The sequence below is a fragment of the Aegilops tauschii genome, chromosome 3, assembly GCF_002575655.3.
Source record: "Aegilops tauschii subsp. strangulata cultivar AL8/78 chromosome 3, Aet v6.0, whole genome shotgun sequence".
NCBI classification, from domain to species: Eukaryota; Viridiplantae; Streptophyta; class Magnoliopsida; order Poales; family Poaceae; genus Aegilops; species Aegilops tauschii.
The window spans coordinates 568450219-568472079 of record NC_053037.3 but is presented as its reverse complement, the minus strand read 5'-3'; the positions used below and the strand labels follow the sequence as shown (position 1 = coordinate 568472079).

At 45.3% G+C, this 21861-nt stretch overlaps 1 protein-coding gene across 1 annotated transcript; it reads left to right on the top strand.

Annotated features, from left to right (window-relative positions):
* The first annotated feature begins 19888 nt into the window (after positions 1–19888).
* On the top strand, positions 19889–21638 carry LOC109739256 (protein LATERAL BRANCHING OXIDOREDUCTASE 1). The gene is made up of 2 exons (XM_020298346.4): positions 19889–20552; positions 20639–21638. The coding sequence occupies exons 1-2, from the start codon at positions 20262–20264 to the stop codon at positions 21455–21457; spliced, it is 1110 nt and encodes a 369-aa protein (XP_020153935.1). The 5' UTR covers positions 19889–20261; the 3' UTR covers positions 21458–21638.
* Positions 21639–21861: the final 223 nt, after the last annotated feature.

Sequence of the window (21861 nt, the reverse complement as noted above, 5' to 3'; positions counted from 1 at the left end):
AGATCCAGTGTACTTGGTGTCGGATATTTTGAACTAAGGTTCTGGAAATTGGAATGATGAGTTGGTTAGAAGACTTTTCTTTATCTCTTGATGCGGCAACCATTCTTAACATGCCTAGGCCAAGAGTGCCTACAAAACATTTATGGGCATGGGAATGGGATAGATTGGGTACATTCTCGGTCAATCTGCGTACCTAGTTTTAAAGAGAGGCAATGCAATTTGCAAGAAGCGTCGGTTAGTTCGTTGGGTGGTGAAGAGACCTGGAAGGCTTTGTGGAAGATTCGTGTCCAACCAAAAATCTGGTTCTTTTGGTCGAGGGGACTGAAGGGTTTTATGCTCACTGAAGGAGAATTAGTTCAGAGACATCCATGAAGATGCCACATGCCCCATGTGTGGTAACAAGGAGGAATTGATGTACCATGCCTTGATCAGTTGTGAAAATGCATTACTATTTTGGGATTTTTTTTCTTTTTCTTTTCGAAAAGGGGGGACTCCCCGGCCTCTGCATCAGAACGATGCATACAGCCATCTTTATAAAAAGCAAATAGGTTCAATAAGGTCTTGCAGTCTGAAACAAAGTAACGGCAAACTCACAAAGAGCCACAACGCCAAAAACACAAAAGCCAAGAGGCCACAACCGGCTAGCATAACAAAGATAGAAAAACTAATCGCCTATCCTATTACATGACCGCCATCCAAACCGATTGAAGATATCTCGTGCTACCATCTCCCACCGGATAGATCCAGTAACCAAACCGGTTGAAGATATCCTATTACTATTTTGGGATGAAGCTAGATGCTTTTTTGGGCTCAAGCTTCCTTGGTTCCACCCTCTAAAGTGGACTAGGGATCTACTAGACCCAACGTGTATCAGCAAAGAAGAGGTTGCTATTGCAATCGCAGTTATGTGGGCTGTGTGGAGCAGCAACAAAAACAAGTATACTCATGAGTTAGTACCAACCTGTTCACTCCATGGAGTTAGGACAAGAATTGTTAAGAGCTACTCCCTCCGTCCGGAAATACTTTGTCATAGATATGGATGTATCTAGATGTATTTTAGTTTTACATACATCTATTTTCATCCATTTCGATGATAAGTAATTCCGGACAGAGGGGAGTATATGAATATTCCAACCAAGGCCCTGGTGCCGGCGCCAGCACGAGCGAGATGGAAACCAGCAGCGGATGGCATGGTGAAAAACAACACTGATGGGGCTATAGACGCCACGAGTTGTTGTGTGGGTGCAGGTATGGTGGCTCAAAATCATACTGGGGAGTTCCTTTCAAGGTGTAGCTGACTCATTTTCTTGCAAGGCATTGGCTTGCCGAGATGCTATCCTGCTGTCAACTGAGAAGGGTTGGACGAAGATAATGATGAAAACTGATTGTCTAATGCTTGCGCAGGACTGGGATAAAGGTAATGATCGGTCTATTTGTGGCCACATTCTTAGAGATGCGTACATATCTCTGGCTTTTTCAAGGATTCTAGTTTGTAGGAAGAGATGCTAATGAGGTGGCCCATTCATGTGCAAGCATGCTCTTTCATCAGAAGTGAACCGTGTAAGCTTCAATGTAATCCCTGAGTTTTTGAAATGCCGCACTGCATTCAGATAATGTACACCTACTGAATGAATAAATATAAATAAGGGTTGTACTAAAGGAAACACGAGTGTTTGACAAAAAACTACCACAATTGGGGTTCGCGTCCCACAGAACTACCATTTTCAAAAAAGTAACTGATAACTACCAAAAAATTGAAATCTCGTGACTAAAAACTATCACTTTCGGAAAATAGCCAGTTCAGACGATTTAAACGCGTTTATGACATATGGGGCCTGTTTGTCAGGGATGATGTGGCGGGAAAGTCAACTCTGTTATTTCAGACCGTTAAGTTGACTGTTAAGACAGGTGGACCCCACATGTCAGCATCACCTTCTTCCTCCTCTCTCTCTCTCTTTGGCAGCATCACCTTCTTCCTCCTCTCTCTCTTTGGCATTTCGACAAACACCTTACCAGCAGTAGAGCAGCACACCGGCGGTAGCTCTTTGGACTGGAGTACACCAGCGAGCTGTTGCCGCCTGGCGCGCGACCTGGCCGCCGCCGAGTCGCCGGCGCCGTTACTCACGTGCTTGCATTAGTGGTGGTAGTCCAGAGGCCGAGCGTCATGGGGTGTGGTCGGTGATGGCCTCGGGAAAGCCATGGGGGCGGCGCAGGCAGGAGGACGTCGGGAGGCGGCGGAGTTGGATGGAGCCCGGGGCAAGGAGGAGGCCACCGACAACGCACTCGACAACGAGGGCCAGCAGCACATCAGCGGCAGGAGGGAGGCAAGCAGCTCGGCCCTGGGGTCAGGCAAGGGTCACGGAGGAGATGCAGGAGGACTGCAGGCGAGGCAGGGAGGAGGCGCTTGGGGCCGACCATGGCAGGCGGTGCCCGGAGCAGAGGTCGAGGCGCCATGGTAGGGGGAGCTCGCGCGCGTGAGAAGCAAAGGCAGGGAGGAAGGGAAAGGAAAGGTGGCAAGGGGCGACGGGGCTGAGGAGCTCGCCGGCGGACAGAGGGAGGTCCGGCAGGTCTTCCACCACGGCAAAGGTGCACATGAGGTGTTCGCTAAAATTCCAAAGAGAGAGAGAGATGTGGAGGAAGAAGGAGGTGATGCTGACGTGTGGTCCCCACCTGTCATAATGGTCAATTTAACAGTCAAAAATAAACGGAGTTGACTTTCCCGCCACGTCAGCTCTGGCAGACGGGCCCCGCATGTCATAAACACGTTTAAATCTTCTAAACTGGCCATTTTCCGAAAGTGGTAGTTTTTAGTCACGAGATTCCAATTTTTTGATAGTTATCAGTCACTTTTTTGACCGTGGGATGTGAATCCCAATTGTGGTAGTTTTTTTGTCAAACACTCAAGGAAACACACATTGTGGAGTACCTTCGTTTCGTCAAAACAGTTGAACAAACCACCCGTTCGCTCAGGTTTCACGTTGCTGCAAGTTTTTGTAGAGCCCACCATGCGAGTGAAACCTCGTCATCTATATTTATTTCTATGCCCACCTCATTTTCGCCCTCCATGCAAAAACAGCATTGCCCATAAAATAACACTACTCCCTTCGTTCCTAAATATAAGTCTTTTTAAATATTTCAAATGAACTACCACATACAGATGTATATAGACATATTTTAGAGTGTAGATTCACTCATTTTGCTCCGTATGTAGCCATTTGTTAAAATCTCTAGAAAGACCTATATTTAGGAACGGAGGGAGTAATATATAAAAACATTCAAAGGGCCATATTTAATTAATCTCGGCGATCAAACCATGTCATCCAACTAACTAGATAACTCCTATCCCAAGGGTCAACATATTTTGTGTGCAGTTAGTATCATGCCTAATATCAGTATCAATACTAATCAAAGTATTAATATTCTACCTAATATTATCATGTAATTAGTATTCTGCCAAATATCAACTTATGCATCTAATAGTTCCTTCAAATAACAACATCAGTGGTACTCCCTCCGATCTATGCTAATTATAATTTTGTAGCGACAATTAATATGGCTCGGAGTAAATAGTAATCCAAATGAATTATCCGGCGCCAACTCTTATTTTCTGCATCAGTTGTCCAACAGTTGATAGCAACATGCAACGAGTTCAACCAACCGAAAGTAAAACCAAAACAAGTCAAAGCAAGAAAATGACAACAAATACAACTGCAACAGTAGGGCATTACATCCAGATCACCGAAGAAACCCACAAATGAATCAGCCCGGGTGGTTTAACGACGACGACGAAAACAGAACGGCCAGCTTAGGCTAGTGGCCCATCCAGTTCACTTATATCGGACCCCCCCCCCCCCCCCCCCCCTTGGCTAGCTCTCAGCATGACAATTGCTTGTATTTTTTTTATGATAGCTTACCACATATGCTAGCCTTGTCTAAAAAAAATTCCACATATGCTAGCCTCGCTATATTTTAGTAGAATAAATCATATCCCTTAAAAAATGATGAACATTGCATTATTAAAATCAGTTAGAAAATCCATATATTCATGTTTATAAAAAATGTTCATCATACTATACAATTTTCAATATTTGTGAAACAATGTTGGTATGTTAAAAAATAATTCATGTGTTTTGGAAAAAAAACTTCATGTGTTTAGAAAAAAGTCACATGGCTAATTTTTTTTCATACATTTAGAAAAAGGTTCATATGTTTTGAGAAAAGATATTCATGTATAAAAAAACATAAAAAAAATATAGAAAAAAGTAACCAAGAAAGAAAAAGAAAAAAGGCAAAAATGTCAAAGAAAAACCAAGAAAAGGCCGTTGGAAGTGTTAGAAAACTACTCGAATCGGCCAGGCCATCGAAGCGAACATATGTGATTAAGATCATATTCTTTGCAAAGAGTGTAGAATATAATTGACAGAAGTACATAACCACAAATCTACTGCAATGGATCTGTAACTCCCAAAAAAAATCAATCTTGGTACTCCCTTCGACTAAAGTTATGTTAAGGTTGCGTTAATTAATTTGGATTGGAGGGAGTACAAAATTTACCCTCAAATCTCTAAAACCATATTAATCATCCCCTGGAGTGATTTTGAAGGTGACTTGTCAAATTATGGGTGCTTTTGACGACTTATTAGGATATTCACTCCCACAAGTTGCTCGAGGAAATGTTGATTGGGCTTCGTGACGCAATCAGCCAAGCTATGCCATTAATGTCAAGACTTGGATCGGGTCAGGCCAGCATGGGACAAGCACATCATGCCTCAGTTCAGGCGAACCAGTCAGCCTATCGTGCCTTGCCGGCATGGCACACATGCCTCCGGAGAGCTTCTTAGCATGACACACAACACATTAGCCCGCCTTCGAACCATGCCGGCACGAGCCCGGCACAAACAACAGAGAGGGAGGAAGAGTGATGTCTTCGTTCTGGCCGCCATGTATGTGAACCCCACCATTCTTCAGTAGCACATGTCATAGACGCCATCAATAGCTTAAGGTGATGCAGGGCCACCGCCAAGAAGTCTCCTCTATCATATCAAAAGCTCCATCCATGGGGTGGTAGAGGTGTGGACCTGTACTTTTACGGAGGATCGGAGAAGGGGTGTATAGGACGTTAATGGTGGAGCAACAGCGATTAATGGGATGGCCCCAATTAACTGATTCAGGGTTTTTGCAAACATAATCAGTTTGTTTACTTTTTGATTTTTGGAACTTTTATATTTATTATACACCAAAAAGTATTAAAAATGTTCTCAAATTTTAAATGTTCATGCATATTCAAGAATGTTTGCAAAATTTTAAAAGTAACCCAAAATCTAAACAATGTTTTTCCAAAAAATGTTGAACAGTTTGAAACATATTATATATTGTAATTTTTTTAAATGAAGTTTTTTGAATTACAAAAGGCGTCCAAGAATTTTGCAAATATTTATGGATTTCAATTTTCCCCAAAATTTAAGAAGTATTCTTGAATTTGAACATGTTCTTTTATTTTATTTTTAAAATATTCTTGAATTTAGAAGAACATTCATAAATTTTAGAATGGACAAGGAAAAGAAAAATGAACAAAAACTATAAAGAAAAAAAACTGGAAGCTTCTGGAACCTTCCTAAGACTGGATAAAACCGTCACGCATAGCGCGGCATAGGATTGGACCTGTCGAGCCAGCCAGTCGTGCTTCGGCTAGCCTACTGGAATGGCCCCGCCTAAGTCTCAACATTATATGCCATATCTTAACTTTTGACACGTTTCTAAGTCTCAACATTATATGCCATATCTAGCTTTCTGACTTGAAAAACATAATTTATTTCTGCAAGGTAAAGAAAAGTCGGCAAGCCTGCAACGTCAAGTGAATTGGGAGCAACAGGTTAATAGGCAAGACGAGGTGTTTTCAGGTTGGATACTTCCGATCTACGCTACTCTTCATCAGCGGTTGTTGTTCTGGTGTGCTGGTTCTATGGAACCTTAGCACGGCGACTTTCTGACTATCTACTAAAACAAGGTGTGCCCGACTCCGGTGAGGGAGGGGCGATGACGACGGCGCTCCTTCGGCTCGTTTCAGTACTTGTAGTCGTCGGTAGGTGGTCTATGGATCTGAAGGCAACTTTAATTACTTACGGTGTTCGTTGTACTGCCATGCATGAAGATGAATAGATCATAAGGTTTTTCCAAAAAAATAATACAAACCGTACACACACTGTTGCTCATGCCTACAATCCTGTTAGGAACGTTTTTTTTCTTCTTTTACAATTATCCTGTTACGAACATTGGAATTAGATAAACGTGCGGGTGTCAATCTGAGCCACGGCGAGCTCGCGTGACAGTTAGTCGCATTTTTCTCTGGTGACTTCTATGGTGGTGTTGGGGGCAGGTAACGGGTGTTGAGTCATGCTCAAGGGATTCATCGATCTTGATTGTAATTTTTTTACATCGCTGATGGTCGTTTGTATTAAGTTTAGCGTTCTGCTATTTTTTTTAGTTCTGTCAAGTCATTGTCCATGTGGCTTGTACCTTGACTCTTACTGCATATGAATGAAACTCGTATTACCTTGTAGAAAAGGGAGTAAATCCGATTGAATTTTCCGACACCAGCTTTCCTCTTTCACATCAGTTGCCCAAACTTGCTAGCACCATGCAACGAGTTCAACAAATAAAAACACACACACAAAATGGCTCCAACAAAAGGCCATTACATCGATGCCACCGAACAAAACCATGAATGAAGCCAGATTGGTTATTTTAGCAACAAATAAGCCAGTGAAACCACGTCGATGTGCCATATGCGCTGGTTTGCCAACCGACGCTTGCGCGCGAGCAACACTTTGGCAGGCCCGTTAGGCACATCGCTCAGCTATGTCAGCCTCGCTCGATGGCAACCTCGCTTGCTGGCTGACCGTTAAAAAAACAAATAGCTAATGGTTCTGAAAAAGACTGTCACCCGATTTCCTGGATGTTTTAAAAACACGAACGTGATTTGTTTACAGATTTGAAAAGGTTTCATGAATTTCTAAAATGTTCGCAAATTTTCAAAATATCATGAAATTTCTAAAAAAAATCATGAATTTTCAAAAATGGTTGTAATTTTGAACAGGCCACAAATTTGAAAAATATGAGCCGATTAGAGAAAAGTTCATGAATTTGAAAAAAATCATAGATATGGAAAAAACTCACGAATTCAAAAGGAATGCATGGATTTTAAAAAATTCATGAATTTGAGATTAAAACAAGAAAACCAAACAAAAGCGAGCAAAAACATAAACATAAGAGGAAAACCCAACCAAAGGCTTCCCAAAATCGGGCTCAGAAGCATCCCAAAGGCATTTCCTATACAGTGCTTAAGCACCCATTAAAGGCTATTTTGCCAACCGGCACATACTGCCCGCCGAGCTGGCCGACCCATCTTCTTTTTTCTTTTTCTTTTTCTCTATAAAACTTCAAAAAATGGTGCGTGGGCGATGGTTCGAACTCGGGCCCTCTGCATCCATAGAGCAGCATAGGAAGCATTAGGACATGGCAAGATTGTGCCTATTTACTTTTTTTTTCTCTTCTTCTTTTTATTCTTTCTCTTGCTTGCGGAAGTCCCGGTATTGGGAAGCTTCGAGAATCTTCCCATACTGATTTTCCCCAGTTCAGTGGTCAATATCTTTGGTATATTTCCTTTTCTTTTTTTCCTTTGTTCCTGTTTTATTTTCTATTAACTTTTACTTTTATTTATTATATTTTATGTTTTCTTAAATGCCTAATTTTTTCCCCAAATTCATGGACTATTTTTTAAAATAGATGAAATTTTTCCCAAAATCCAAGCACATTTTTTCAAAATCCATGAAATATTTTTCAAAATTGATGATCTTTGTTAAAATTATGATTTTTTTCAAGTTCATGAACTTTCTTTTAAAATCGATAGTCTTTTCTTGTAAGATCGATGGATGTTTCCCAAATTTGTGAATTTATTTTTCCAAAGTCGTTGAATGCTTTTTTAAATTTTGTGAACATTTTTTCAAAATTGATGAGTTTTTTTCCTTAAATTCTATGAATATTTTCAAAATTGATGAACTTTTCAAATTCTTGTGAACCTTATTTGAAATCCATGAACATATTTGAATTCACACAATTTTTGATTTTTCCCCGAATTTGTTTTCGTAATTTTTTAAGAAGTCAACAGCCAAACCGGTGTTACCAGGTCACTGGTCGAACTAGGCGCCCGCTCAACCGCTTGCTTTTTCGCGGGTGTAGCCACTGTGTTGGCCCGGTGTGTGAGCGCTGGTTGCATTATCCGGCGCAAGGAGCGTTGAACAGGGGGAGCGCCTGTATGACGCTCTCTGAGTCAAATAGCCGCTGTTCGCACAGAGCATCCTACTGGCGGGCTTGGTGTGCCAATTTTCTCCGTTCTTGTTTCTATTTTCGGGTTTCTTTGTTCTTTTTTCTGGTTTGATTAGTAATTGTTTTTGTTTCTGCTTCCTGGTTTGACTACTAGCTGCTCCTGTTTTTGGGTCGATGCGCAAAACCTAGTAGCCTATTTCTTCCACCCTCAAACAAAAAGTAATTCTTCCAGTGCTTTGATGCTCACTAAGGAAAACAATTCTTCTAAAAAATACAACTACAAGACAGGAACCGAAATAGAAAATAGGAACACAAACATAAATCTTGTACATGCTACCGCTTTGTTGCTACAAGTAACACATAGCTAGTTCTTGGATTAAAAAAAAGTTCAAGGTAGTTAAAAATTGTTATTTGAATCAAAGAGAAATGTTCTTGGATTAAGAAAAGTTCAAGTCATTCAAAGAATTTTCTTGAATTTGAAAAATGTTCAAGGCTTTCAAAACTTGTTCTTGGAATTGAAAATTGTTCATAGATTAAAAAAATGTTCGAGTCATTCGGGAAATTGTTCTTGGATTGAAAAAAATTTCAAGGCACTCAAAAATTGTTCACGAAATCAAAAAATGCTCTTTGACATTGAAAACTCTTCTAGTAGTCAAAGAAAGTTCAACACATTCAAAATTTGTTCTTAGATTCAAGTAATGTTCAAGGCCTTTAAAAATATGTTGACTGAATTGAAAATATATTCAAAAAATGTTCCAGACATTCAAAAATGGCATTAGATTTCAAATATGTTCAAGACATTCAAAATATTGTTCAGCAAGTCAAAAATTGTTCTTTGAAATTTAAATCTTGATCTTAGACACAAAATAGGGTCATGACATTCAACAACTGTTATTGGATTAAAAAAAGTGTTGAAGCCATTGAAATATTTGTGAAGGCATTCAAAAGATGTTCCTAGAATTGAAAATTTGTTCATGGATTCAAAAAATGTGTAGGTATTTGAAAAATTGTTCTTGGTTTAGAAAAATGCTGAAGGCATTCACAATTATTCTTGAAATTTAAACTTTCTTGGACTAAACAATTGTTCATGACTAACAAAAATAGTTCGTGGATTCAAAAAATATTTACACCATTTAAAAAAAGTCCTTGGAATAAAATAATTTCATGGATTCATAAAATGTTCGTGGCATTGAATTGTTTTCTTGGATTTCAAAAAATTGTTCTTGTATTAAAAAAAGTTGGAAGCATTAAAAAATTCTTGGATTCAAAAAGTGCTTTTGGAATTCAAGAATTGTTCGTGAATTAAAAAAATGTTCAAAACACAAAAAATGTTCTTAGAAATAAAAAATGTACATTGGTTCAATAGTGTTCTCTAATTCAAATAATGTCAAGGCATTCAAAAATTGGTCAATTAAAATAATGTTTTTGGATCCAAATAATGTGCAAGTTAGACAAAAAAATGTTTATGGAATTCAGAAAATGTTTGTCGATTGAATCAGTGTTCAAATGTTTATTGAATTCAAAATTTGTTCTTATATTCCAAGTAATGTTCATCCATTCAAAAATTGTTCCTGCATTCAGAACATGTTTAAGGCTTTCAAATAATCATCATGGAATTAAAAATAATGTTCTTGGAATTCAAAATATCTTCACATATTTTATCTCATAGATGTTATGTTAGTGTTTAGGTTCTCTAATATTGCAATTCTGGAAAGAATTGAACATGCTTAGGGATGTACGGCATGATAATACAGATGGCTAGGCATGTATAGATCCACTAGGAAGAAATGATATTGAATTTATTCATTAGATAAAAGACTTAAAGCTGCTGATGTTTTATTAAATAAATAGGGGATTGTTCGCTAATCTAGTTATGTCGCAAATAATTTAGATAGTGCTAAATATATTAGCGGGAGCAGAAGGAACTGAAGCAACAATATATCCCCACTCAAGCAATAATGTAAGCCGAAGGCACAAGAAAACGAGAAATCCACGAATATTTTGTTCAGAAGAATTGCAAATTTCCAAAAAAATTTCTTTACCCATACTTGTTTCTCTTTCGTGATGCAATACTGAACTATGGCGAGTCAAGCAAAAGCAAAAGAAAACAACATATCACAATCGTACAATACTTTTTAGATGCGAAAATATATGTCACCCATAGGAAGTACACAGTAAATATGCATTCGAGGGATGCCACGATAGGAGAAATAGTGGAAACCGTCTGAACAGAAAATCTAGCATCTATTGGCAACTGTCCTTTTCTTTCTGGAGACATCTAACACTGTTTCTTACTCTTCTTGGTGGAAACATCCAAGGCTCCAAAGTCAACCTTGTGTGGATCGAACTTCGCCATTTTGTAGGCAACAAGCAGGCAGAGGTGAGGAATGATATCTTGACAGAGTGATGGAAAGGAGAAATACTTGAATAAGTACAAAGTTAAGATGTGTTAAAAACTTAACATAACGCATATTGAGAATTTGCAAAGAAGTAGCAGCTATGGTACAGATGAAATCAGAAAACTTACAGAATGAAAGCCCTTCGTGGATGAAATAAAGTCGTTTGAACAGAATGAAAAATAACATTAAGTATGTATACAAGGCTTTAATATAATTATTGCAGAATATTCAAAGAACTTTCTTAACCAAGATCTACAGTTGAATTCAGAGAAACTTTTTTTTGCGGGTGGAATTCAGAGAAAGTTGTATACAACATGGGCATACTCTAGAGGATGGGATCATGTATAGTTAAACTTGTACGCACTAGAAATAATGTATACACTGTATACATAAAGAACATAAACGGCAGATTTTTCAGAGAACAAACTATAGAGAAACAAAACGATAAGCGCCCACCAACCCAGTAGCAACTATGTATAGATATAGGGAGTAAAGACTTAAAACAATTAGCGATAAGCGCCCACCAACCCAGATTTGTTCAGAAATTCAGAAAATGTTCCTGTTTGTAAAAAAAATCTTTTACAAAGTTGAAAAGTGTTTGTGTTTCATAAAACACTCAGGGTTTTTTCAAAACAAAAAATTGCGTTCAAAATTCTTAAAATATGTCGGATCTGGGCGTATGTTGCTTCTTAAAGGTTTACGCTGCTCTATGTTCAATAACGTTCGGTAGCTTAGTCGGTGGGACTGCGTGGTTACGACTCGCCGCCGATCGTTTCCTTCATGGGCTGGCCCAGGCAGATACCCGCCTATGCAAAACTGCGACTCTTTGCCGCAATAGGAGCTCCCGTTAAAGAACTACTTGGCGATGTATATATGCTAATTGTGCCCAAATGATGACAACAACGAACACACTACATGCCACCTTGCGTTGTTGGCCCAGTTCTACTATGTCAATTCTCCATATTACACCCTCTTACATGGGCTGGTCCAATAGCCTCATATTTCATTTTGAAAAGATAATTTATATTTAGTAAAAAATGCATTATTATAATCAGTTATAAATGTTCATCTTTTTCTACATTTTTATGTTTATAAGTAATGCTTTTTATAATATTTTTACAGATAATGTTGCTATGCTAGAAAATAATTGATGTGTTTGGAAAATGTTCATGTATTTTCTAAAAGCTTTCGTAGGTTAAAAAAGGGGTACATATATTTTGAGGAAAATATATTTATTTATTTGAAAAATTAAATCTAAAGAAATAGAAATAAACATGAGGACAAGATATAATGAAAAGGGAACCGAAAGTGAAAAAAGGAAAAGATGAAAATAGAAATAAAAGCCCTCACTAAAAAACCAACTGCAGTATTAAAAGACTACTCAAATAGGCCAGCACATTGTGCAGTGAGTAGGGAGTAGGATTGAAATCAGTACAAAAATCACTCTCCCAAATCCACCAAAAATGGAGTCATAACCCCTTAAACTCAATTTGGTACATTTTCCACCCTTGAATGTCTAATATACCATATAAGAGCTTCTACAACCGTACGCCCCATATCCCCGGGCGGCCTGCCCGGTCACTTCTCGGGCGCAAAAATTCCAGCCAACCGGCGGCACCAAACGCCCAAACGTCTGTTATATGGGGCGGATATGGAGATACCCGGACGCGCTCGGGCGCGTCCGCCATGTCGTATCCAGTCGACCTGGCCTGCCCCAACCCCACATATATTCATCCCTATCTGCACTTCGGATCAAAACCTAGCCAGCCCACTACACTCCTCCGTCCCCTAGCTCCTCTCGGGCGAACTCTTGCCTTCTCCGGCATGGCGGGCAGCGGATCCGACTACGAGAGGTCTGGATCCATCGACTGTGACCTTGTCCCTTGCGGTCCCGAGGAGGAGATGGCCATCCGCCTGGCTCTCCACCGCTCCCGGGAGGAGTTTGCCCGTCCACGGCTGAACTCTTTCCAGCAGGAATCCATTGCGTCCACGCAGCGATGCACATGGATCCGCCGGGGCAGATGACGGGAGGCGCGTAACCGCTGCCTTGTCGTACGCAGGGCGCAACTTCTGGCACCCAAACCCCAGGGTGGCGGTGCAACCCCTTCAGTGGCGCGCCATCCCCGTGGGGTCAGGCTCCGAGTCGGAGGTAAAACGCTGGTATGGCTTACGGCCAATACGTTGCATATAAGAGGCCCGCCCTCCGTGCAAGGAGTAGGGCGCGGGAGGCCGCGCCAGCCCTAGTTGCCAAGGCCACGCAGGGAGGGGGGGTCGCACACTGCTGAACCGCAACGCCGAAGCACGTCCATCATCGATCCATGTCGAGTCCACGGGCTCCGACGAGGAAGAGTAGGGCATGGGAGATGGTTGTGCCTCGTGTCTATCGTGGGCCAGTCCGTGTCCCATATGTCGTATTGTACCTCGCCGGCGGTCAGGCCTTCACTTTGCGGGTCTCATGAAGGTCGACGGGGACATGAAGGGAATAACAAGGACGGTCGATGGCTAAGATTTAGACTAGGTTTGATGTTGCATGTAATTGTATGGATTGATGGTTTGAAATGAGGTATCCAGTTGCGAAATCGAATATTTGTGTGCTGACCGGTTACTATCTGCGGACGCTGGCGTGGGGGGTGTTGGAAACGGTTCCTGTACCTGTCGTATTGTAACATAACTCTGTATTGTTGGTCCTATATATATGCGAGATATGCGGAGGCTGTGCCTCACGCAACCCTAACTTAAACTTGGTATCAGAGCCTCGTTCCATCGCACCGCCGCCTCTCCCTCGATCTCGCGCCGCCATCGCTCAACGCCAACCTCCGACTGATGGCCACCGGATCATCTTCCGCGGCGATGCATCTCTCCATCATCAGCCCCGTGGTCACGCCTCCGGCCACCACGAGGCCGATCCCAGCCACCGCGCCCTCCCTCGGTGTGCGTCCGGATCACGGGAACTTCCCGTTGTGGAGGACCCTCACCGTGACGCATCTTTCCGGTGCTTCTCTCCATGGCTACCTCGACGGCTCCATCGCTGCCCCGCACAAGACCGTCTCCCAGGGGGCGGGTGATGCCGCCACCACCGTGGCGAATCCTGCGTACGCGACTTGGTGGACGCAGGACCAGAAGGTCCTCGGGATGCTCCTCTCCTCCATGACGGAGGACATCGCGTCTCAACTGATTAGCTGCAAGTCCGCCGCTGTCGCGTGGACCTCCATCGACGCCATGTTCAGCGCGCAGAACCGTGCCGGGGTTCGGCACATCCGGCGACAGATTTAGTCGCTGAGGAAGCACGACATGACCGCCAGCGAGTACATGCACAAGGTGAAGGCTCTTGCCGACGCCATGGCCTTCGCTGGATCTCCCCTCGATGATGACGAGATCATCGACTACATGCTCACCGGATTGGGCAAGGCTTTCAACCCGATCGCGGCTTCGCTCAGCGTCGTGGTCACCCCGGTCACGTTGGCTGAGTTCTACTCTATGGTCCTCAATTATGAGGCGCTGCAGCTGTCGCAGCAGGCTGACGATGAGGAGTGGACCTCGTCGGCCAACGCCGTGGCACGGTCCGGTGCTCCTGCCGCCGTTAACCGTTCACGTGCGCCTGACACTGGTCGCGCGATCGACATCCGCCCCGCAGGAGGCTATCCGCAGCAAGAGGGGAAGGGCTACCAGCAAGGCGGCCAGGACACCTGTCGTAACAACGGCGGTGGAGGAGGCGGCAACGGTCGCAACGGCAATCGCCGCTGGCGCCCACGATGCCAGATCTGCAAGAATTGGGGTCACGAAGCGGACACCTGCAAGAAGCGCTTCGATTCTGAATACTCCAGCGGCAATGGCCGCTCGGCATATAATGCATCGACCTCCTCTAACAACTCCATGCACTGGGTCCTGGACTCCGGCACCACGGACCATCTGACTAGTGACCTGGAGCGTCTTCATGTTCGCGAGCGCTACGGCGGCCATGATCAGGTTCAGGTGGCCAACGGCTCAGGTTTGTCTATTTCGCATATTGGCACTCGACCTTAGCCGGTTCTTCCCTTCGCCTGAAAAATATTTTACACGTTCCAAATATTAGCCAACATCTTCTTTCAGTCTATCGTCTTGTGTTAAATAATCGTATCTTCATTGAATTTCATAAATATTTTTTCCTTGTTAAGGACAAAGCCACCAGGAGAATTCTTCTTCGAGGTAGAAGCAAAGGAGGGCTCTACCCTCTTCCACTCGGACGAGCCTCGCATCCGTCCGCGCGTCAAGCGTCGTCCAGCGTCTGTGTCTCATCGTCCAAGTGGCATCAGCGTCTCGGTCATCCGTCTGTATCCTTAACATACTGAAACGATTGTCATTATTCGTATCAAACCAATAGCAGGAAAGAGTAAATATTCGCCCGCGAAATTCTTATTGAATTAGAATACTTTACCGCGATTCAATAAGAGTAAAAAATAAGGATTTTTTAAAGAAGGATTACATTATCTATAAATATAGAATTTAATAATGTCGTCAGTTCCATCGTTAGGAATAATGATCTAGAGTGTTCATCTTGAGATACTTCTGTTTTAGTTTGTGATGCTTGTCAATGTGGTAAAAGTCGTCAACTATCATATACTGCTTCTTCTCGTGTGTCTACTATGCCTCTTGAATTAGTTCATCTGATGTTTGGGCCCTGCTCGTGCTTCCTCTGGGAGGTACAAGTACTATGTGAGTTTTATTGACGACTACTCTCGTTTTTGCTGGATCTATCTCCTAAAACATAAGTTTGATGTTGAACAGGTGTTTTATACCTTTCAAGCACATGTTGAGCGTCTTTTGGATGCTAAGCTTAAAGCCGTCCAATCTGATTGGGGCGGTGAGTATCTTAAGTTGCACCGCTATTTTCTTCGTACATGCATCTCTCACCGAGTCTCTTGCCCTCACACCTCCCAACAGAACGGCATTGCCGAGCGCAAACACCGACACTTGGTTGAAACTGGTCTTGCTTTGTTGGCTCACTCGTCTCTCCCTTTACGTTATTGGGACGAAGCTTTTCTGACTGCGTGTTACCTCATTAAGCGCATGCCCACCCCTGTACTTGGTCAAGACACTCCTATTCATCGTCTCCTGAAAATTCCACCCAATTATTCTTTTCTCCGTACTTTCGGGTGTGCTTGTTGGCCTAGTTTGCGAAAGTATAACTCACACAAACTAGAATTTTGGTCCAAGATGTGCGTTTTCCTTGGATATAGTCCTATGCATAAGGGGTACAAGTGTCTTGATCGATCTACGGGTCCTATATACATCTCGCGTGACGTTATCTTTGACGAGTCGGTCTTTCCGTTTGCTACTCCCGGTGTCACGGTAGATGTGTCTACACTTAAAGAGGCTATTTCTTTTCCATCCACCGAACCGGCTACGAGTGTTCCTGTGCGTAACTATGACCTAACCTACTTGGCTACTAACCTCTCTGGTTCAGCCAATGCTTCTCATGTGCAGGATTCTTCGCCGTCCAGTACCACTCCGCGTCAGGACCTGCTCGACGTGCGCGCGGTGACGATCGACGTGCATGGCGACACGGCCCCCCAGGCAGGTGTCCCGCGTGTGCATGATGGGCCTGCGTCGCCTGGTGCCGCGGCTGGCTCGCTCGCCACCTTCGCCTCGCCGGCCATGGGTCGCCTCCTCTGGCCCATGGACCGGCCTCACCAGCTCCTGAGACACCATCGCCAAGTCACGCTACGTCGCTGCCTTCGCCCGGTCCCGCGCCGTCGCCGCCCTCGCCTACGCCTACTGCTGCTCCGACCGCCGAGCGCCCTCATCCTATGGTGACTCGTACCCGAGATGCTACTCGTCGCGACAAGGAGTATACTGATGGGACGGTGTGGTATAATCCTCTTCTTCGTGCCTTCTTTGCGACGCCGGTGTCACATCGTCATGCTCTCCGTGCGCCGCCGTGGCGTGATGCTATGGCTGCTGAGTTTGCAGCGCTTCGTCAAAACGACACATGGGTTTTGGTTCCTCGGCCTCCTAGAGTTAACATTGTTGGCAGTAAATGGGTTTTCAAGACGAAGCAACACGTTGATGGGTCTGTTGACAAGCACAAGGCTCGCCTCGTTGCTCGAGGTTTTACTCAACAGCAAGGTCTTGACTATGGTGATACATTCAGTCCCGTGGTGAAGCCGACTACTATTCGTTTGGTTCTCTCGCTTGCTGTTTCGCGAGGGTGGAGTTTGCGGCAAATTGATGTCAGCAATGCATTCCTTCTTTCTTTCTGAGAACGTTTATATGCAGCAACCGCCTGGTTTTGAAGATGCTCGTTTTCCTTCGCATGTGTGCAAGTTGCAACGAGCTCTCCATGGTCTCAAATAGTCGCCACGTGCTTGGTATGCTCGGCTCAGTGCTCGACTTCTTCAGCTTGGTTTTGTTCCTTCTAAGGCGGATGCATCCCTATTCATCTTTGCTGCACATGGTGTTCAGATATACATGCTTGTGTATGTTGATGATATTGTGATTGCTGGCTCCACTCCTGCTGCAGTTGATCGTCTGGTGCGGTCCCTCTCCGACAGTTTTCCTATCAAGGATCTCGGTCCTCTTCGGTATTTCTTGGGGCTTGAAGCGTCCTACAATTCCGGAGGCATGACACTGACTCAAAGAAAGTATGGGCTTGATCTTCTTCATCGTGTGAGTATGGAGAATTGTCGGCCTACTCCTACACCATTATCTGCCACCGAGCATCTGTCTCATGAGGTCGGCACCCCTTTGGGTGTTGAGGATGCCACTCGATATCGCAGGATTGTTGGAGGACTTCAGTATTTAACGCTCACTCGTCCCGACCTGTCCTTTGCCGTCAACAAGGTTTGCGAGTATCTATCACAGCCGACTGATGAGCATTGGGAAGCTGTCAAGCGTATATTGCGTTATGTCAAAGGGACTTTGAGTACGGGATTGAGGATTCGTAAATCCCCTTCCACTGGTGTCAGTATTTTCACGGATGCTGATTGGGCCGGATGCATTGATGACCGTCGTTCCACTAGTGGTTTTGCTATGTTCGTTGGTTCAAATCTCATCTCATGGAGTTCCAAGAAACAGCCGACTGTCTCTAGATCGAGTACGAAGGCAGAGTATAAAGCTTTAGCTAATGGTGCGGCTGAAGCAATCTGGGTGGAGTCCCTACTCAAGGAGCTAGGAGTTTTACAGCAGCGTACCGCCATTCTATGGTGTGATAATCTTGGGGCTACATACCTGACGGCGAACCCGGTCTTTCACGCAAGAACCAAGCCCATAGAGATAGACTTTCACTTTGTGCGTGAGCGCGTTGCTTCTGGAGTTTTAGATGTCAGGTTTATCTCGACTAATGACCAACTGGCTGATGTATTTACCAAACCAGCTACACGACATATGTTAGAACGTTTCCGGTCCAATCTGAACCTTGTATGTAGTAGTAGTTCAGATTGAGCGGGTGTGTTGGAAACGGTTCCTGTACCTCACCCCGGGCATAAAAACCGAAGACCGAAAACCGAACCCGAAAAGACCGAATAAACTTTGGTCTGCAAAACTACATGACCGAATTTAATACGGTCAAATCGGTCCTCTACCCTGCAGGACCGAAAAGACCATATAGACTGATCTATTTTAAAAGCCCACACGCACAACAATGTTTACCTAAGGCCCAACTGGCTAGCCCAATCCTCACGAGCGAGACACTACCTCACCTCCTCACGACGAGCGACACAGAGGCACGAACCGCAGCCTCACTCTCGTTCCTCCCCCTTCTCTGCCAATGACCAACCCTAGCCGCCGCTAAGAGACCAGGCCCCGTGACGACCGCCTCCCCAAGGAGCGCTCCGATCCGCGGCCGTGACCGGTGAGATCCGCCCCGATCCGCTGCCGTGACCGGTGACAACCGCCCGGCAACCCAACCTCCCGTACATCGCTCCACAGCCTGCGAATCGCCATCCGCCAGTGGTGCTTCAGATCCTGTCCCCTTCCACGCTGCTGCACTGGCGTCAATCCGTCGCCACCGTCTCTTCCAAGCTGGCTGCCGCCTACTCTCCTTTTCCGGTGCTTTACCTCACAACTGAAGCTTGAAGATGAGCAAGTGACTCTTATGTATGTGCATGAGTGCATCAGATCGGCCAATAATGCCTAAGTGCAGAGCCTTGTGTCAAGTCCAGATTATTGAATGTGTGTGCGTACCTATGTTAACGCATACTTATGTATGTGCAAAGCTATATTGTTCAGAATTTGTGATGTTAGCCTGTTACATACTTTTGTTGTCTAACACTTGTCTAATTTTTCTTACACACACGCACCTCTGTACATACATTTGTTGTCTCAATTTTGCATAAATAAATACGTACAGATACTGGAAGTAATGTATATGAATCTGAGTTGTGTCACTAAATTTGGTCTGTTTGGTCGGGACCGAACATTGGTATGTAAAGACCAAAGACCGAATAGTGGAAAACCGAAAAGACCGAAATTATTTCGGTCTTCAATTATGGAAGACCGAATTCTTGAAAGACCGAACCGAACAAACCGAAAAGACCGAACGCCCAGGCTGACCTGTACCTGTCGTATTGTAACATAACTCTGTATTGTTGGTCCTATATATATACGAGATATGCGGAGGCTGTGCCTCACACAACCCTAACTTAAACTGGGGGAGGGGCGGATTTTACTAGGTCCAGTTATAGATGCTCTAAATTATCCTTTTGAATGGTTTTGAAGGTTTTGCTTAAATAAATAAAAAAAGTGGTTTTGAAGCTAAATGTCAAATCATGGGTAGTCTTGATATTCCCCCCCGCCCCCAAAAAGGCGGTCTGGACAACTTACTAGGGCGTTGACCCCGCAAGTTACAGGACGAACCGTTGATTAGGCTCGGTGGCACACTCGGCCGAGCTAGGCCATATCAAACTTTTTGACTTCAGAAACAAAATGACATTTCAATTTTCATCTAGGCAAAAGAAAAGAAAGTTCAAAATAATGCTGCTAGAGAAAAGAAAAGGACGTTCACATGCATCATGAGCCACCATCACGGCATCATCCATCCAGTCCCCATCATCACGGGATATCATAGTTTTAGGTACGGACCCCAGCCCGTGCCTATCCTCCGCCTCCGAAACTGGCAAACAAACGTCTGATCTGAAACCACTCGGCCGTCCCGCGTCACAAAGTCGCGGATCATGGCGCAAAACAGTGCCCAACTAAAGCAAAAGCTCGCGAAGAAACCGGCCAAAGCGCTAAAGCGACCGCACACTGCCTGCCACCAGCGGCAGCAGAAGAATAGTAACCAACTCGGAGCGAAAGCAAAGCTTGCCGGCTTGATCCTCATCCTCTACCGGATGCCGTGGTTTTCACCGGCACGAAACTTCTGAATCTTTCATGGTGTTTTCGGCTTTCTCGCCGAGTGGAGCTGCGCTGAGCTCACGTGTGACGTAACACCACACTCACACTCACACCCACCAAGAGCGGCCAGGACGAATCCCGGTGATGTCTCTCTCTCGGTAGCCGGCCTATATATACAGGCGCACGCCGGCACCAAGATTCGGCACCGAAGCAGGACGGTCGGCAATGGCTTCTGCGGCCGTCTGCTCCCCTAAGCAGCAGCAGCAGCGGCAGGAGGAGGATGGTGGGGTTGTCAAGATCGGGCGGGTGGACGACGTGCAGGAGCTGCAGAGGGCGTGCGTGGACGACGTGCCGGAGCGGTACGTCCGGGACGGCGACGACCGGCCGGGCGGCGCTAACGTGTGCGCGCACGCGGAGATCCCCGTCATCGACGCCGGCGAGCTCCGGCGCGGCGGCGGCGATGGGGACGAGCTGGAGAAGCTCAGGCAGGCCTGCGAGGAGTGGGGCTTCTTCCAGGTCCGCAGCATGTACCAGTCGACCCATCGCTGGATCACTTCGTTAATCATCCATCATGTGACTGATGATGCTGTGTGTGTATGTAGGTTGTGAACCATGGCATCGACGGCGAGCTGCTGGACGAGATGGAGAGGTTGTCGAGGGAGTTCTTCATGCTGCCGCTGGAGGAGAAGGAGCGGTACCCCATGGCGCCGGGCGGCATCCAGGGCTACGGCCACGCCTTCGTCTTCTCCGAGGACCAGAAGCTCGATTGGTGCAACATGCTGGCGCTCGGCGTGTCCCCGGCGTTCATCCGGCAGCCCATGCTCTGGCCGACCACGCCGGCCGCCTTCACCGACACCCTCGAGAGGTACTCCGCCGAGGTCAGGGCGCTCTGCCATCGTCTCCTGGAGCACATCGCCGAGACGCTGGGCCTGGCGCCCGGCACGTTCGCGGGCATGTTCGGCGACGCGGTGCAGGCGGTGCGGATGAACTTCTACCCACCGTGCCCGCGGCCGGACCTGGTGCTGGGGCTGAGCGCGCACTCCGACGGGAGCGCGGTCACCGTGCTCCAGCAGGACGCCGGCCGCGCGGGGCTGCAGGTGCTCAGGGACGGCGCCTGGGTGCCCGTCCACCCCGTCCCGCACGCCCTCGTCGTCAACCTCGGCGACTCGCTCGAGGTGCTCACCAACGGCAGGTACAAGAGCGTGGAGCACCGGGCGGTGACCAACGGCGAGCAGGACCGCCTGTCCATCGTGACGTTCTACGCGCCAGCCTACGACGTCGAGCTCGGCCCACTGCCGGAGCTAGTCGCCGACGGGGAGCCCTGCCGGTACCGGAGGTTCAAGCACGGCGAGTACAGCCGGCACTACGTCACCAGCAAGCTCGAGGGCAAGAAGACGCTGGACTTCGCCAAGATCAACTAGACCGCCAAGAACTATAATCCCATATTATAGACATCATACTGAAGTTGATAGTGCGTTTGTGTACAGGATTGCTACGTAATTAAGATTCCTGAAGCATCTGCTGCACCTGAATATGCTTGGCAGAAGAACTGTATTCCTGGTACGGGAATGGGTAACAAAGCAACAATTTGCCAGTTAAAAATACTTTTTCTTGTCTTTGTAGCGAGGTGGATTTTTTACTTTGGAAAAACACCATAAATTGGAAGCTGGTGTTCACGTCAAAGGACTTTAACCATGATCATTCTTTTAATCCGTTTGACAATTGAAAAGCAAACACTTTATCATTCATCACTAGGAAAAGGTAACAGCGGTGAGAACCAAGGCAGGAAAACCATGGGCTAAGCATCACTCTTAAAAATGTAAAG

What these genes read in the sequence shown, in the direction of transcription:
- LOC109739256 (XM_020298346.4), top strand. Translation starts at nt 20,262, where the DNA reads ATGGCTTCTGCGGCCGTCTGCTCCCCTAAGCAGCAGCAGCAGCGGCAG. An exon ending in AGGAGTGGGGCTTCTTCCAG is followed by an intron (nt 20,553 to 20,638) that starts GTCCGCAGCATG and finishes GTGTGTATGTAG; the next exon opens with GTTGTGAACCATGGCATCGA.